Source organism: Oreochromis niloticus, linkage group LG19, assembly GCF_001858045.2.
Source record: "Oreochromis niloticus isolate F11D_XX linkage group LG19, O_niloticus_UMD_NMBU, whole genome shotgun sequence".
Taxonomy (NCBI): domain Eukaryota; kingdom Metazoa; phylum Chordata; class Actinopteri; order Cichliformes; family Cichlidae; genus Oreochromis; species Oreochromis niloticus.
The window spans coordinates 1349347-1366944 of NC_031983.2; the positions used below are offsets into that span (position 1 = coordinate 1349347).

Genomic DNA, 17598 nt, shown 5'->3' on the forward strand with positions numbered 1-17598 from the left:
TCTGAAAATGTTGTGTAATACTACAACCTGAAACAACAAATAGATGCGTTTGCCTGTACAGGAGATAAAGGAAAAGAATGTAACAACAGCTGTGAAATGGAATAGTCCAAATCACCAAAGTAAACTGGACCTGGGCTTGTTGCAGGGATCTGAGTTACTAAACATCATGTGAGTGTCTGCACTCACACTTAGGACCATATAATAATAAATATGTGCGTGATGAAAGTTGGGCAGCACGCTGACGTCCTTACTCCGCTCTGTATGCTGGTACGGGTCTGACCCTTTCACTCCTTTGATTTTTTCCTCGTCCTTTTTTTTGTTGTTGTCTTTTCGTCAAGTCTGTCTTTGTACGGACCTGCCGTGTTCTCCCTCGTTTTGTACATAACTGTTTTTGGGGCAAATAAAATGCTAGTAGGGATTAAAACCGCAGAATTAATGATTACCGGTGCTGGAAATGCTACCGCTTGATGCAGTGTTTTGATTTTGTTGCCACGGGTACCCAACATGCAATGCGCGAAAGTCACGTGGTCTGTCAATCTCTATAAAATAGCGCGGTACGGTGACGTAACTTCCTGACCGGTAGTTTTGCGGGAAGTTTGGTCCATGCACAGTTTCTGCTACAGGGAAGCATAAACAACGAAGTGACGGTATGTTTTTGTCATAGATGTATATATCTGTATACTAACGGAACCAATCACAGGTACTCGGGTACAGCGTTTGCTGTTGGACGGCGTCATGTAGCAGATCATGTAGGCGCTAATGTGACACACGGTTACTCACAAAACCACGCAGTTAGCATGAGAGCTAACGAGCCTCGAAAGAACCGCTAAAGGTGCAGGATTCGCACGACGCCATCACTTTACTGTTTCTCTTTCTGTTGGTTTTAACCCACATGCTAACAGGCGGTTCGTGTTAGGGAAGTGTCTCGTATAGGCTGCACACATTAGCAGGTGATGGGGAACTCGGGATGTGGTTAGCTAACTTCGGTACAGATAAAAACATAGTTCTAATGTGACCCAAAAAGTACAATTTTCCATTTCTTGTTGTGTTTACAACGATGTTTAGCTTAGTTTTATTTTGGAGTTCTGCTTCCATCACGATGAAGCAGCACTAACAACCACCGTGGCTGTGTGTGTGTTAGATGCCCCCTAAAGCCAAGGCGGCAGGCAGAGGCAGAGCCCCTGCCAAGAGGAAACTGGCAGAGGAGTTTCCTCCTGGAGAAGTGCTGAAGGACACCATGAAGAAGGAATGGAAGCTGGGGGCTCCGATCGGTCAAGGGGGCTTTGGTGTCATATACTTGGGTAAGAACACAGGATGCTAGTGACACAGTCATGGTAAAATAAAAGACAATGTTATTTGTATTTTAGTTCTAGTTAACATCTGAGTTTGAGTTGCAAACTTTATATTTAATAGAAGTTAATAAAGATTTTAAGCATGTGTCAACCAAATACTGTAAATAATGAACATATTCCCTCTTATGTTTTCCCCAGCGGAGGAAAATTCTGCAAAGCCTGTGGGTGCTGATGCTCGCTATGTCATCAAAGTGGTAGGACTAAGTTTGTTCCAGTCCAGGCATTATTACTCTTTACATACTTTTTTCTTTATTCACAGAAAAGTAGCTACAAAAGCCAACTCAACCTGAAGTACTTTGTATTTTATGACATATCAATTTTTATTCTATAACACTTCCACCTTAGTTAAGCCCATCAAAAGTTAAGACTTAATTGGCAACATAAGTTCATTGGATTAAGTCCAGAAATAATTCACATACTGACAGGACTTGTTTGACTTGCTTTTCTGCTCGAATGTGCAGACTCATCAGGCTCAAAGTCTCTCCCATTTGACTCTCTGAGAATTGTCTGATTTATTTATTTGTTCACTAACTGCAGTGATGCAGCCAGCACAGCATATATATTGAGGCCTTGACCCTGGACCTGTCAGATGGCTCTGTCCAGTTGCTGGTCACTAAAGTCTCACCAGAAGTGATCACAGTGCAAACGTTGCAGCCAATAAGGCACTTTCTGCACTGTGACTGTTTCCCTGTTTCTATTCTTAAGGAGGAGAAACGGGGAGGAAAAGCGTGGGGATGCCACATTACCCAACATCTGAACTGAAAATCAGTGGCAACATTTGAGGGAGCGATGAATCCTAATTTTACGTTTTTTGGTTCAAATCGTTGTCGAGATGTGAGGAGAGACCGGACAGAAAAGCGCCGTCAGATCCACTGTGCTGTAGCCCACTGCAGGCTCACATCTGCACGCTGCAGGTGTTGCTGTTAAAAAGTGACGTGATGGCTGTTGTGGGCCAAATGTAAAGGTCTTCCTATACAGTGTTTATTCTAACTTTAACTCTAATTATTTGTGCTGTCACTGTCTGAAACAAACTGTGGATGGAAGCTATTCAACATTTTTATTGAATATTTTAAATATTTTTATTCAAACTGCAGCACGACCGATTGGTGGGGCTGCCCTGCTCCTAACTGTCAGAGATGTAACAGTCTGTGAACCTGGATTTAAACACACAAACACATAAACACACAACCAGTTTTTGCAGTTTTGTTTGTTTGTTTGTTTGTTTGTTTGTTTTTTAAATGTTTAAACAGAAGAAAATTGTGTTTCGTTTTTTTTCCTGCCTGTTAAGGGTGAAAACAACAACCCAGTGTGCTGTTGTGGGTCTGCAGACCTAATGTACCTGTTGTTCTGTCCACAGGAGCCTATTGACAATGGACCGCTTTTCTGCGAGCTCGCATTTTACATGAGAGCTGCCAAGCCGGATCTCAGTGAGTCACATGATCAGACACTATAAATACACTCATACTGTCAGCAAACCAAAGTTAGCCCTGCGATCATAACACAAGAGTCTCACCAGCAGGGCAAACAAATAAAAAGAGAGGCAAGTTTCTTAATTAAAAGATGGTGTTGTAGCCGGGGCTCAGAGGAGCCCTACAAAGGAAAGGAAGCGTTTGGTGGCAGCGCCGCCGGCCCTCGGGCCACCGCTTTGCATTTTATATAATAACAATCCAAATGTCAGTCTCCCCTGACGATTAACTGTTATATGACTAAGGAACCAAAGCCTCATATTTTATTCATGCTGGAGTCTCACGTTGTTGGTAAATATTTGTCCCAGCAGCAGATTAGCTCGCGGCCATATTGGCCACTTTCCCCCACTGAATTATACTCTTATTACTTTGAGTCTCACATCCATCACCCACTTAAACCAGCACCAGGCTTTTCAGAGTTTACTTCCTGTGTTGTTGATTTCATGTATGCACACATTAAAAGCTCACTTTAGTCAAATATGTACGTGTCTGATAAGTTTACTCTTGCCCTGCAGTTCAGAGTTGGATGAAGTCCAAGAAGCTGAAAAACCTGGGCGTGCCCCGGTACTGGGGCTCAGGTCGACATGAGAGAGGGGGTCAAAGGTAAGGGTGGGAGTGCTGGGGACAAATCTCAGTTTGTAATGATGCAGCCCATCTCTCCTCCATCTATGTGACATTCAGTTGTTCAGGTTCTTCTTTTGTTGACATGTGAGAAATGTGTTCAAACTACAGACTCAGCAGTTATATTTGGTGCAAGCAGCTCGAGCTGTGCATCAACTCTGTGTTTGACCTTTCCTCCATGATGTTTGCATGTTGCACATTGGATGGAGTCACATGGCTACACACGCAGTTTTAAAGGAGAGGTGGGCATGATTACGCTGATTAGAGCTTCTGTTTTCCCTGCCCAGCTCAGGTCTCTGCCTTTTATAACAGACCTCACTCTGACTCATTCAGTGGATTACTTTGGCACTGCCTGATACCATGTAGTGGTTCTCAGTAGTAGCACTTATTACTGGTTTCATAAGGGAGCCCCCCCCCCCCCCCCCCCGTGGCCTAATAAGGCATCAGCTTTGGTCCCGCCTGGGTCACATAGTTAGCGCTATCGTCAGCCCTTCCATCACACCTCCTGACTTCCTCTGTGCACTTATGTAACTCAGATATTTAAGCTAATCTCCCTGTTTACACCTTTTACAACTAACTTTTTAATATTTTATTAATTTTTTTTGTGTGTTAATGTCTTAATGGAAGCTAGATAAACCAAAACACCAAATAAGAAGTAAAGTGAAACAGCTTTGTTGTCCTCACAGTAACAGGTAAAGCTGCAGCCTTTCTGACGCTCTGCTAACACAGCTCTCTGTACCAACCAGTTACAGGTTCATGGTCATCGACAGACTTGGCACAGACCTGCAGAAGAAATTTGAGGAATGTGGAAGGAGATTTCCCAGAAAGCTGGTCCTGCAGCTCGGCCTTCGACTGGTTGGTTATGTCATGATGAAGTTGTTTCAGTTTGAAACACTTACATTGTAAACAGCAGGTCACGGTGATCACAGGAAAGAGAATGTGTGATGGGGAATGACCAACATCCTGAGGATGAACGTTGTACGCAAACTGAAAATAACTGATGATGAGGATTGAATAACAAGTGGTTTCATCCTCAGAGTTAGTGATGCACAGGGGAGGAAATGGGTTTTCCCAAAAAGAAACAAAAGTGTATTTTCAGTTGTTTTAATGATTGTGGGTCAGAAGCATTCTCCGGTTCATCCTGGAATGATTGTTTCTGCTCAGGTAGAGTTTTAAAGTAAGCTGCTGAAACTGTGTGTGTAATCTGACACCGCTTTACGGAAAAGCGAACGTCATCAGCAGATTTCCTGCACCTGTGCTTCCGATCGAAAATCCTTTGTTTGCCTGAAAATGCCAACAATGAAGTAATTTGTTTACACAGTCCAGTAAGATTTGTCACAATGACACTGGATAGACTGTAAAATAGCCTTTTACTATGACTTTTTCTTGTTAGAAATCCCACGCTGCCTCTTCTTTTATAGGAGCGCGTCTCCCTGTTCGCTCTAGTTTATTAAGATCTATGTGGAGGAAGTGAAACTTTGTTTCTGGTCAGACTCACCTCTGTGCTCTCTGGTGCTCAGCCTGGCTACATTCCCCTCTAAAAATGACAAATGTTTATGTTCTGAAACTGAACGTAATGAATCAAGTTACTGTTAATAAAATCCTTCTAATGTGATCACAGGTTTGGCTTTACGTGACTGCTGCTCAGTGAGGTGATGACGGGCTGAGCAGCTTCTTGTGTGGCCAAACGGCACATTATATTTAAACCATCTAGTGTGATTACTTTGTACTAGGGTCTTGCTACATTACAGATGTATCTGTACTCTGTATTTGATGGAGTATTTGTTTCTGTGCAGCTGGATACTCTGGAGTACATCCACGAGCACGAGTACGTGCACGCTGATGTGAAGGCGTCTAACCTCATGTTGAGTCACAGCGATCCTAACCAGGTCAGTTGGAGTTGTAGCGTGCTGACTGAAACTATGACTGTTTACAAAGTGCCGCTGTGACCCGTGCATCAGCAGGAGGAGGAGCCTGGTTTTGGTTGGAACACACTCGCACCGCTTCATTAGATTCAATTAGGCTTTTGCGACGGGGGGAGGTGAAGCGAGAGTGTTCAGACGGGGGAGATTAGATGGCAGGAGCACAGAGCTGCAAATAAGGTGGGGGCAGGGGCAAATATTTAATTTGGAGATTAATAATGTATCATCGGTGGTGTTATTAAGGAGCTTTTTATAAATGACAATTTAGAAATCAGCCCCTCAGGATTTTAATATTGGCTCTGGTTGTTTTTCCTGCTCTTCCTCGGAGTTGGTGAATGTAGGTTTGCTTTTATTGCTCTACATTTCTTTATTAAAGCCACAGAGAATATAAGCACAATGCAAACTGAGGAATAATAATAAAGTGCTATGGAGCTGGAATTAGAATTGAAATCGTGTGTTCTCCTGCTCTCCTTCATCCTGACCCGTGTCTGTGTACAGTCAGTGAACACTGGTAAAACATGGATTAGTATAAAGTACTGTGTATGTGTGTGCATGCCTGAATCTTTGTGTTTGTCAACTGTAGGTTTACTTAGTAGATTATGGACTGGCCTATAGGTACGCACCTGAAGGTCGGCCCAAGGAGTACAAGGAAGACCCCAAGAAATGTCACGATGGTACCATCGAGTTCACAAGCATCGACTGCCACAAAGGAGCATGTAGGTGCAAACGTACGCGAGTAGTCATGACGCCCAACATGGCGTACAAAACCAGAGTGGTAATCTGAAAGTGTCAGCAGGATCTGGTGTTTTTAACCATGAACAGGAACATCAATGTGAACAGATTTCAAACCATTTTAGTGAGGACAGTTTGGAACAGCTGCGCTGTTTCCTGTACAGTCAGAGCACTTTAACACGGCAGTGGGCTGGGACTGACTTGCCTTTGGGGCCACAGTCGTAGTACTGAGTCTACTGTGTGTTCAGCCACAGACGTTGTTACTCAAGCTAAAGTATGCCAAAGAACAAGACTGATACTGATTGATATTCCTCATCTCATACAACATGGAAATAACCTGAATGGTATTCTGTACATAAGTGTCTGATATTGCTAATGTTGCCACGTACATCGTGTTTGCTAACAGCCGTGTCCAGGCGCAGCGACCTGGAGATCCTGTCCTACTGCATGGTTCAGTGGCTGTGTGGTCGGCTCCCCTGGGAGGACAAGTTGCAGGACCCGCTGTACGTCAGAGACTCCAAGATCCGGTATGAGAAACACAGTACCCAGCCTGGGTGCTCCACAGTCAGCAACACTTTGCCATTTATACAATTCTACAATACTTTTTTATTTTTTTACATTTTTTGTTGTGTGTTGTACAGTTCACACAGATTGATGTGTATTAAAGAAAGTTGTCTAACGTTTTCACCTGCAGGAGTCAAGAAAAACATAACAGAGTTCATGGCCAAGTGTTTCTCCTCTCAAGACAAACCAGGTGAGACAGACTCACAGCGGAGGCTCTGTGGCTACGATGGAGCAGCGCTGAGCTGTTTCACACTGATGTGCCTCACCGTATTATTCATATACTGTAGACTTTCTACACTTGTCACATCATGAATACTAATGTTTTAATCTGGTTGTGAAAACCACAATGCCCTGCATAATCCCACAGTCTGAAACTGCTGTGACCTCAAATCATATCAAGTTCATGATTAGTCGAACATTTTACCTTTCCATTATTTTAACAGTCTTTAAGGAGTTTAAGTTTCCTTGGAGTTGTGTTGTCAGCTATGATCAGTACTGTTAGTGTTCTTTGATAAGGTTTGTGTGTTACAGCAGCATGATTAGTAAAGTGTGAATTGATTCATTTCGTCCGTTCCTGGCTGCTCTCATGTGTTTTTAACATGATGTAATTCCTGCCTTTGAGCAGTGACCACCTGACCTCTCACTGGGATAGAAGTACAGGCCACAAGCTGCGGCAGTAAATGGCAACATTGTTGCCCAACTGTGCTAAAAGTTGCCTTTTAATGTTAGTGCTTTGACCGGAAGGCAGCATGTCGGTTCAGAGTCGTCGCACCTCCGTCCTTCTGCTGTGCTGAGCACGAGCAAACTATTGTTTACTGCTCCATCTGTGTGCGTGCCAAGTCTGAAGAAAGTCCCACCACACAACATTTAGCCTGACGTTGACATCTGAATGCAACACACTATGGTGACAACAGTGTGTGGGGGGGGAAAGCTTGTGTTTAAGTTATGTCTTGGTTTATGAAGTGTTTGATTAAAAAGAACTATCATGGATGACCTGATGGTTTCGAATGAGCAAGAAGGTGTGAGGGTTCTGATGAACGGGCTTCTCATTGTGTTGCAGATGAGATACAGCGGTTCATGGAGGAGGTGAAATCTCTGGGCTACACAGCCAAACCACCCTACGACAAGCTGCGCTCTATCCTACAGGCTGGACTGAAGACCATCGGTGCTAAAGAGGACGGCAAGCTGGAGTTCACCTCTGTCAATGGAGCAGCGTCGCCTCCCACCAAGGTCAGCGCTCCTACTTGTTTCAAGAGGGAAGCAAGAAAATGCAGTATTTGAGATCGAGACTGTGGGGGTGTACAACTTTGACTTACCGTCTAATTATTTTCCTCATTTAGTCGACTAAGAATTGAACAACTGTCGGTTCATGATAATTATTTCTAACTTTGTTTGGTGATGATAGGAGTAATTGTCCCATGGTTTTAGGCATCATTGGTGTCCAGTTCATATTTATGAACTATATAATATGTAGTTCTTTTGTAGTTACCAATCCTCCGCATTATCTGATCCACCAGTTTACTTTCTTCTCGGTTAGTGTCCAGCCTCCAGCTGTCTTTATGGTCGAGCAGAAGGGTTAGTGTGTAGGCTCATATATATTACACATTTGATGTCCACTCCAGGGACTGCTCACATTCCCCTCTGCCAACACCTCGGGGTCGCCTGTCTTTTCAGATTGTTGTGGTCATAGGGGCGTGTTCAGAATGAAGCGATGCCACATGGTTTGATGAAATGCCAACTCTGGTATTATGGCCGATGCCACTCAGGCTCCATGATGCTGGGTAGTGATCACATGGCCTGCTAGAGGATGTCGAGTCTTGAGGTCTTGATTGTTTTGTCAGAGACACTCACACCAGTAACCTTCTGGACGGCTCTTATATAGTGCTCTTCGTGTTCCTCCTCGCATAAAGAAACAGATATTGTTCCTGCTGATGGGTTACGGACCCCTCAGGGGGGTTATGGCTGTGCTGGGCAACACGGCAAACCTGGCCTTGGCTGGTCTGGCTGTGAAACCAGGTATCTCCTCATGCTATTGCTTTGGGAGTTGTCTCGTTGTTGCTCCTCTAATGCACCTGTTGTTAATTTCATTAACATTCCTCTGTGTAATTTGCCTCAGCTGATAAGAAGTTTCCCTTCATGTGTCTGTATGCAGTTGCCCATCTTTGACTGTGTGTGTACGCTCTTAGTGTTGGTGCACATCAGGACAAACATCATCGCCTTTGTATGTGATCCTGGAGCACTCAGCTACAATGTAACATTTATATTTGTTACTCCCCCTGACTCTCTCTCTTTCTCTCGCTCTCCCTCCCTCCCCCCGTCACTCCCCCGTCACTCCCCCACTTGCTCTCTGTGCATATGGAAGCTGCCACTGGGGACGTGGTGTTGCCAGCCGAAGGGTTACTGGGCCCTGGTGCTTGTTATTGTATGTAATTATCCCGCCAATCTGTTCACCTCAGTGGGTGCCGCATGGTGATCATGAGGTAGCAATTGTCAAAATGGAGGCAAAAATGGAAAGGGGGGCAGTGGGCGGAGTCTCGTTACACAGGCCCAGAAAGGACAGTGACGGCTGGAGGAGCTGATTGCCTGTGATAAGTGCATCACTCTCTCTGGGGGCACCTTTACTTCCTGAGGACATCCCATGTTTGCTTTGACTGACATAATAAGTTTATGTAAAACTCCTCAGCAGCCGTCGTGTTTGTGGAAGCTCTACAAAGTACATTTCACCTTGAATGAACCCAGGTTAGTCCATGTTTTAGTCGATGCAGAGTGTCACAGCTTTACAACAGGAGAGTAATGGCGACAGTTAGATTCTAGTGCATAACATGTTTCCTGTGGGGACTCTCTGGAATTTCCTCATAACTGTGATAGAACTTTACGTAGCAGTTTTCCAACGCTGAGTTTGAGTGCTGATGAGAGTATATAATGAGGAGCTCAGGGTCAGTGAGACATATAATCATCAGTGCACGTCTGGATTGACTGTTTGCATCCATCATAAAGCTGCAAGGATGTTGTGGCTGCTGTTGGCTGTGACTACGAGCTGCTGGGTTCTTTGGTTTCTGCCATTTACATGTGTGTGTCCTGTTAACAAAGGCTAGATGGGCATGCACATTATAGACAACCCTAACTTGTTAAACACATCAGATTATGTTAAATGATGATTCTGGATGAGAGCCACAGTGTTTCTTCTTGCCTGTGCCCCGCCTCTCACCCCCGGCTCATCACAGCAGATGCCCGCCCCTCCCTGAGCCGGGGGCCAGGTTTCTTCCTGTTCAGTTTTTCCTTCCCACTGTCACTGTGTGGTTGTAGCATCTTTACCTTACAGAATAACTTGATGTGAGGCGATGGTGGCGATTTGGCACTATATTAATACAATTCAGTAAAAATAGAATTAAATCTCAATTCATTTATGGCATGAGGCAGTTTGACAGTAATTATCTATGTGGGAAATACTCATGTTTATTCATATTTGTTCTTGATTTAATATATTGCATAGAAGCAAACTGTACACGACCCACAGTGGACTCCCAGGTTTAAAGTAATGTCTTTTAGTCGACATCAACAAACCAGCTGGTGCTTCTCTTCATATTTATCGTGTTTCTCTCCCTGTAGAAGATGAGCAAAAGAAAGATGGCAGCAGATGAAGCGGAGGTAAGCGAGGTGGATTCAAATCCCGTCAAGAAAAAGAGAGTCACAAAGAAGAAAGGTTGGTTTCCTCTTCAGAGTGTACCAGTTTTTGTCAGTGTATCTCTAGAGTAACTGAAGCAGAGGTTATGAATGAAAACTACATGACAACATTTGGGTTAAAAGATTGACAGCCTGCTGAATTTAACTTTGCAGAGGTAAACAGACCGAAGAAAAGTCCCAAAAAGACTCCAAAATCCAGGAAGGTGCCCAGCAGTGACCCCAAATCCAGACTTGTGGAAATGGGAACCCAGACATCACTTGGACTCGCCCAGAAATCCACCTGAACATCCACCTCACTCCTCCACTCAGGCTTTTAAGTTGGATTTACTTTGGTCTGTTACACTGTGCTAATTCAATTCAATAGAATAGATGCTGATGTTTGATTGCATTGTAACAATAAAGAGATAATGGCATTGATCAGTTGTTCTTATTAAAACTTCTGGGCCAAAGTGTGAAGAAGCTCAAACTTCAGTTGTTCTGTTGCTTTTTTTATGGCATGTTTGAGGAACTCGGTGGCACATGAATTAAGAACTAGTCCATAGATGGCGCTATCTTTAAACTCTGGGTAAAGAAATGGTTTCCCACCTGTCTGTAGATGCTGAACAATAATTGGATTGCTGTATCAGAGAGCAACTTGTGGTTGGTATCTTTCCCAAGGATACTTGGAGACTGAATCGAACCTCCCACCTTCTGATTAGAGGATGACCTGCTGTACCTCCTGAGCAGTGATGGGAATAACGGCGTTACGTTTTTCAGTAACAAGTAATTCCTATTTACTATCGTAATTACTATTTCTATCGTTACAACGCAGTTACCATTATTAACAAGAAAATGCGGTGTGGTCGCGTTACTATTTTTCAACAAACAGACGGCTGAAGCTGTGTTCAGCTTAGCGCATCTTATATCAGTTGCACTGAAGTAGCTGTAAGTAGTCTGGGCACTACAGCTTTAAGCTGCTGTGCGCTCCCGCAGGTGGCAAACACTTTCTGGCTGACGATCACTTTTTGGCACAACAGGTAGGGCCACTGGGATCTCTGAGTCGGTTAGTCATTTCATTTATTTATATATATAAAGCACATTTAAAAACAGCAAAGAGTTGACCAAAGTGCTGTACAACGTAATAATGAAACGATAACATTAACGTCATCAAACGGGTAAGAAAATTTAAAAAAACAAAACAAAAAACAATTTTCTAAAAACGGTAGCTCTCGTATAGGGATGGGTATCGTTTAGGTTTTATCCGATACCGGTGCCGAACCGGTGCTTAAAGAATGGAGAACACAAAATTGGTCCAAAAACCTCTCATGTTCAGCTGTTTTTTTTTTTTTTTTTTTTTTTGTAAAAAGATAACAATGTTAGCCTTTTCTGCAGCTATAGGGCATATATGGTCTCACTCTTGGCTGGAAGCAGTGCTTAAACAATGGAAAAAACACAAACTTTGTCCAAAAACCTCTCATGTTTAACTGTTTCCCACTTTTTCTTTGGTCATTTTAGCCTTTTTGGCCAGGGTGAAGGGAGTATCTGCCATCAAACAAGAAGACAGCCGCATGTAACTACGACGGTGTTTGCTAGTTCACCTTACATGCATTAATGTAATAATGTGGTTAGCGTACTCAATGTAAATTACACACGAACAACATGAAGCTACTCGCCCAGAGGAGAACGGCTGCTGCTGCCATCATCATCCTCATCATTTCTGCTACACTGACAGGGCTAGGGGCCAGGACTCTCCTCTTCGGGTTTTTGGGGGATGTTGCTAACTCCGGGTCCGATAACAGGCACCACACCTGCAGTAGGTGTGCTCGGTGTGAGGTCTCGCAGCAAGCTATCAAATACGGTGCATTTCTCGGCTTTTAACAAAACGCTATGCGTCGCCAGGTGTTTCATCAGATTCGAGGTGTTACCTCCTTTGACAGTATCACAGTATCAGCTTAAAGCACTTGTTGCAGGCTGCTGAGTTTGCATCTTTTGCTGTGAAGTACAGCCAGACTTTTGACCGCTTCGCCTTGGGCATTTTTAATCTGTAGCTCTGCTCTAAAAGAACGTACGTACCTGGCCCCGCCTACTGTCCTTGCAAAGGTAAAATGATTGGCTAGAATCCAAAGTGTATGACATCTCAGGAAAAAAAAATAAAGCACCGAAATGTGCGCTGCTTTTGCTACCGTTTATGTCAGATACCGGTACCCATCCCTACTCTCATACAGTATAGAAAGCCAAAGAGAGAAAATGTGTTTTAAGATGGGATTTAAAAAGTGACAGCGGGGCCTTTCTAATGTGGAGAGGTAGATTGTTAAAGCTGTAAAAGGTCAGACAAATAGTCTGGGGCTTGGCCATTTAGCGCTTTATAAGTCAAAAGTAAGATTTTAAATTTAATTCTAAAATGCACTGGAAGCCAATGAAGAGAAGCAAGCACTGGGGTAATATGTTGGTGTCTCTTCACGAGTCAAAAGGCAGGCTGCAGCATTTTGTACAAGAGCCGTGCCAGACTGGACTGACACCAACGTATAGCAAATTACAGTAGTCCACTTGAGAAAGGGCGAACGCATGGATTGCTTGTTCCAGGTTTTTAAAGGATAAAAATGATCTCACCTTGGATAGGAGCCTTAATTTAAAAAAGGACCGCCGAACATCCATCCATTCGCTTCCACTTATCCTTTTCAGGGTCACGGGGGGCGCTGGAGCCTATCCCAGCTGTCACAGGGCGAGAGGCGGGGTACACCCTGGACAGGTCGCCAGTCTGTCGCAGGGCCAACACACAGGGACAGACAACCATTCACACTCACATTCACACCTAGTGGCAATTTGAATTATCCAATTAACCTATCCCCACAAGCTGCATGTCTTTGGACGGTGGGAGGAAGCCGGAGTACCCGGAGGGAACCCATGCAAACTCCACACAGAAAGACCCCGGCCTGATGGTGGAATTGAGCTCAGGACCTTCTTGCTGTGCGGCAACAGTGCTAACCACCGTGCTGCCTCCGAACAACTGAATTAATTTGTTTCTCAAATGTAAGTTTGTTATCCAAGAAAACCCCCAGTCTTTTTATTTATTTTAACAACAGATGTTAAGTTACATAAATCTAAATCTGGGGCATTAAAGTTACAGTTTGGTCCAAACATAATTACTTCAGTTTTGTCTCATTAAAGGTAAGAAAATTTGAGACCATCCAGGTTTTAACTTCGTCAAGGCATTTGAATAAAGATTCCATGGAAGTGGATGTGTTTCTATTAAGCTGAAGATAAATCTGGGTGTCGTCGGCATAAGAGTGAAAGCAGATGTTATGCTTCCTAAAGATTAGGCCTAGGGGTAGCTTACAGATTGAAAAGAGAATTGGGCCTAATATGGAACCCTGCGGGACACCACAAGTAAATGGAGCTGTGGAGGAAGTGAAATCACCAAGGCTCGCGGAAAACGTCCTCTCGGAGAGGTACGACCTAAACCATTCCAAAGGGATACCTTTTTACCACATTGCTCCAGTCGCGAGATCAGAATACTGTGGTCAACAGTATCAAAGGCTGCAGTTAAGTCTAGAAGCAGGAGCACAGCTGAGTCTGAGATTAATAAAATGTCATTAAGAATTTTTAGGAGGGCAGTTTCTGTGCTGTGGTAGGTTTTGAAACCCGACTAAATTTCTGAAAGATGTTATGATTATTTAGAAAGGATTGTAGCTGCTCAAATACAATCCTTTCCAAAACTTTGACAAAAACGGAAACTTGGAAATAGGTCTGAAATTAGCAAGAACAGAGGAGTCAAGGTTCAGTTTTTAAGTACTGGCTGTACTACAGCGTGCTTGAATCCAGTTGGTACCACTCCAGAGCTAAGACTACTATTAAAAATAGTTAAAATGTCGGAGCAGACTACCCTGAACAAAGTTCATTCATTCAGCACTCACTAATATTAACACGTGCACTGGAGTTTGAAGCTCAGGCCACGTCCACACTAATACATTTTCCTTTGAAAACACATCTTTTTCTCTCCGTTTCGGCCTCCGTCCACACTGAGACGGTGTTTTGGGTCAATGAAAACTGAGCTTTTTGAAAACGCTCTCCAAAGTAGATAAATTTGAAAACGCCGTTTTCACGTTGCTGTTTGGACTGCGAAAACAGAGGCTTTCGAAAACGATGAGGCATTTTAGTCATGTGATGCAGTCATGTGACCAATTCACCTAAGATGGCGGATGGCATTGTACAACAGTTGTTTAGTTTGCTCTCAATTTTGACAGCCCTATTAATACCAGTTTGTTGCTCCAGATAAAACTGGCTGCTTTTCCTCCACATTTTGCTGTGACTTTTCAAAGAGCCAGAAAGTAAATAAATGGCAGACGGAAATGATGCAGCTTGCTTACATCTTACTTTTCATGCATGCGCAGTACAGGAATGTAGCGTTTTCAGTGTGGATGAAAATGTCTGAAAACTATAGTGTGGATGCGGAGCGTTTTAAGATGAAAACGCCGTTTTAAATTTATCCGGATTAGTGTAGACGTAGCCTCAGTATCCTGTCCTGTGCTCTACCTGCTGAGGCCCCCCCCGCCCTGCATGCAGGAGTTTACAGGTTGCCTCACGTTTGTTGTGACCATGCAGACTCATCACACTCTTCAATCACACTTTGAGTATTTGTCTGGTGCCCAGGTTACCCCAGGCTTGGAGCGGAACGCTACCCAGTAGTATATAAGTAAATGATTTCTAGCTGTGTAATTAAAGTGTTATACACATTGATTATAAATATTATGAATAATAATATGAATTTTTCTGTATATTGAGTACTTGAGTATATTTGAATAATAAAAGTACTACACAGGATTGTGTGTTAGCAGTCTAAGCCCAGCGACACATTTCTCTTTTAAAAACATGTTTATACTTTGCTTCTATAGTTTCAAGCAGCAGAAAGGTAGATGTCATATTTGACTTTCTGAATCCACTTGAGGGCGTACGTACAGGAGCTCCACTGCTGGGCTCAGGGGTGCTAACGTACACGTTCACAGGTCCGTGGGAACGCTGTCCTTTCCTGATTCCACATGGTCACATACCCGTCTGTCTCTGTGCTGCTGCTCAGAATTATTTCACAATTATCAAACTTGCGTCAAGCAATCCAAATTTCATTTCCTTCAAAGTGAGTGTGCAGGAGAACATTTTACACATGAGAAGCTGCTGACAAGCTGTCCGTTTTCCCTACATCCATCCATATCCTCACGCTTATGGCCATCCCAATAGGATCCACCCCCCACACAGCTCTCATTAACTCCCAGCAGGCTCCCCTCCCGTCCTTTCCCTTGGAGGAAGTCATCTCCTCTAATGTTAGTGTTGTGAGGGCCCTCAGGGGCCCCTGTGGAGGCCGGTGGCTTGCCATCGATCGTTACAGCCACTTCAGAAGTAAAAAGGCCCCCTACACGGCTCTCCTCTGCACCTCCTCTGCTCCAGCACAACCCCGCCCCCTCTCAGACATTGACCTTGTGGGTGCCACAGCCGTGGGCCCACATTAGGGGGCAGTAGTACATAATGATGGCAAATGGATGTAGGTAGGTGGGGGCAGAGTGACAAACGGTGGAGGGGGTAGCAGGGACAGCACTTAAACACAAGGCAGCAGAGAGGTGCACAATTTGATCCCGAGCGGTCGTGTTCTAGCATGGCTGTGTTATCCAGCGGCCAGCCCGGCAGGCAGCTGCTGCCCGCGTGTTTGCTGTGGTTGGCCTCCGATCGGCGAGCCGGCAGAGCGTGAAAGCCTCGCAGCAGTAGCCTAACCACTGCTCTCACGATATGGATGCCAACCCTCCCCAGGCTCACATGCCAATAACTCAATAACAGTTTCCCCAGTCTGTGGGTTTCCTGTGTTTGTGACAATTGTCAGTGTTTTGTGGGGTGGGGGGTAGAGGATGGAGCGCATTCAAAGCAAGGTGGAAGGTACAGCCACAGATCACACAGGGTCTAAAGTTTGGATGCAAAACAAAAGTGGACTTGGAAAGTTTCCATCCATCATGATATGTAGAGACATGAGAAACCAGACAAAGTGTGCAGATTTCAGGCTGCTGTTAAAAAAGTATCTGCTTTTATTTATTTACACAACATTAGAAAGAAACACACACACAGATTACTACATCACAGTAGTAATCAGTACTAATTACAGTAGTACAGTATTCTGAAAACCTATTTGCCCTCTACCTGATTCAGTTTTTGCATATTTGTCACACTTCAGTGTTTCAGATCATTAAACAAAATTTAATATTATACAATGATAACCTGAGTAATTACATCATGCTACTTTTAAATGGTGCTTTCATTTATTAAGGAGAAAAGCTAGCTTATATTATTATTATTATTATCATCATTATTATTATTGTTATCATTATTATGCACAATTGGAGATAACAGGGGTGAACCTTCCCAGGAGTGGTCAGTCTAAGCCCATCAATGACTCATCACAGAGGTCACCAAACAACCAAGAACAATGGCTAATCAGAATCAGAATCGCATATGTGCGCAAACACATACAAGGAATTTGGTTCTGGTAGATGGTGACTCTCAAGCACAGCAATGTAAATGTAATATGTAATATCACTGCACTCAGTCAAGGTCAGTGCTGATGAAAGAGGCTGGGAAAAAATGGCATCCATGGGAGAGTTCAGAGGTGAAAACAGTGGCAAAAACATCCCACTGAACCCTAACACCTTTGGGAAAATGTTCTGTGGACTGATGAGACAAACGATGACATCTTTGTTTGTTTCCCTTCACATGTGGTGTGAAAGAACACTACATGGTGGTGTAGTGTGATGGTCTGGGGCTGCTCTACTCTTTCCCCTCACCCCCAACAGGTTGTGGCAGATGGAGAGCCTGGTTCTGCTGTCGCTTTCTTCCTGTTAAAGTGGAGTTTTTCCTCCCCACTGTCTCCTGGTGCCGTCTGATTGTTGATCGTCTCAGTGTTGGGGTTTCTTGATAATATTACAGGATCTTTATCCTATAATATAAAGGTCCTCAAGGTGACTGTCGTTGTGACCTTCAGCTATATAAGTAAAACTGAATTGATTTGTTTCCTTAAGAAGACTCAACAAGTTGACACATATGACAGTTAAGAAAGCACAGCAGTATGTTTAAGACTGTTTAAGTGCTTACTGCATTTAAACACCAGAATACAAATCGTATTCTTTCATTAGTCCTTCAGTACTCCTGACAACACCAGATAATTTGGTCATAATGTGTTATTTACACTCAGATCGTTCCAGGTGTTCATGGTTTCAAAAACGGTCTGTCAGATTTGGTCATCCC

The 17598-nt window shown here is 43.7% G+C and overlaps 1 protein-coding gene across 1 annotated transcript; it reads left to right on the top strand.

Annotated features, from left to right (window-relative positions):
* The first annotated feature begins 497 nt into the window (after window positions 1-497).
* On the top strand, window positions 498-10812 carry vrk1 (VRK serine/threonine kinase 1). Its single transcript, XM_019349156.2, has 13 exons — window positions 498-647; window positions 1142-1301; window positions 1491-1546; window positions 2710-2779; window positions 3334-3421; window positions 4186-4294; window positions 5236-5328; window positions 5945-6077; window positions 6500-6620; window positions 6765-6847; window positions 7718-7887; window positions 10267-10360; window positions 10495-10812. The coding sequence occupies exons 2-13, from the start codon at window positions 1142-1144 to the stop codon at window positions 10623-10625; spliced, it is 1308 nt and encodes a 435-aa protein (XP_019204701.1). The 5' UTR covers window positions 498-647; the 3' UTR covers window positions 10626-10812.
* Window positions 10813-17598: the final 6786 nt, after the last annotated feature.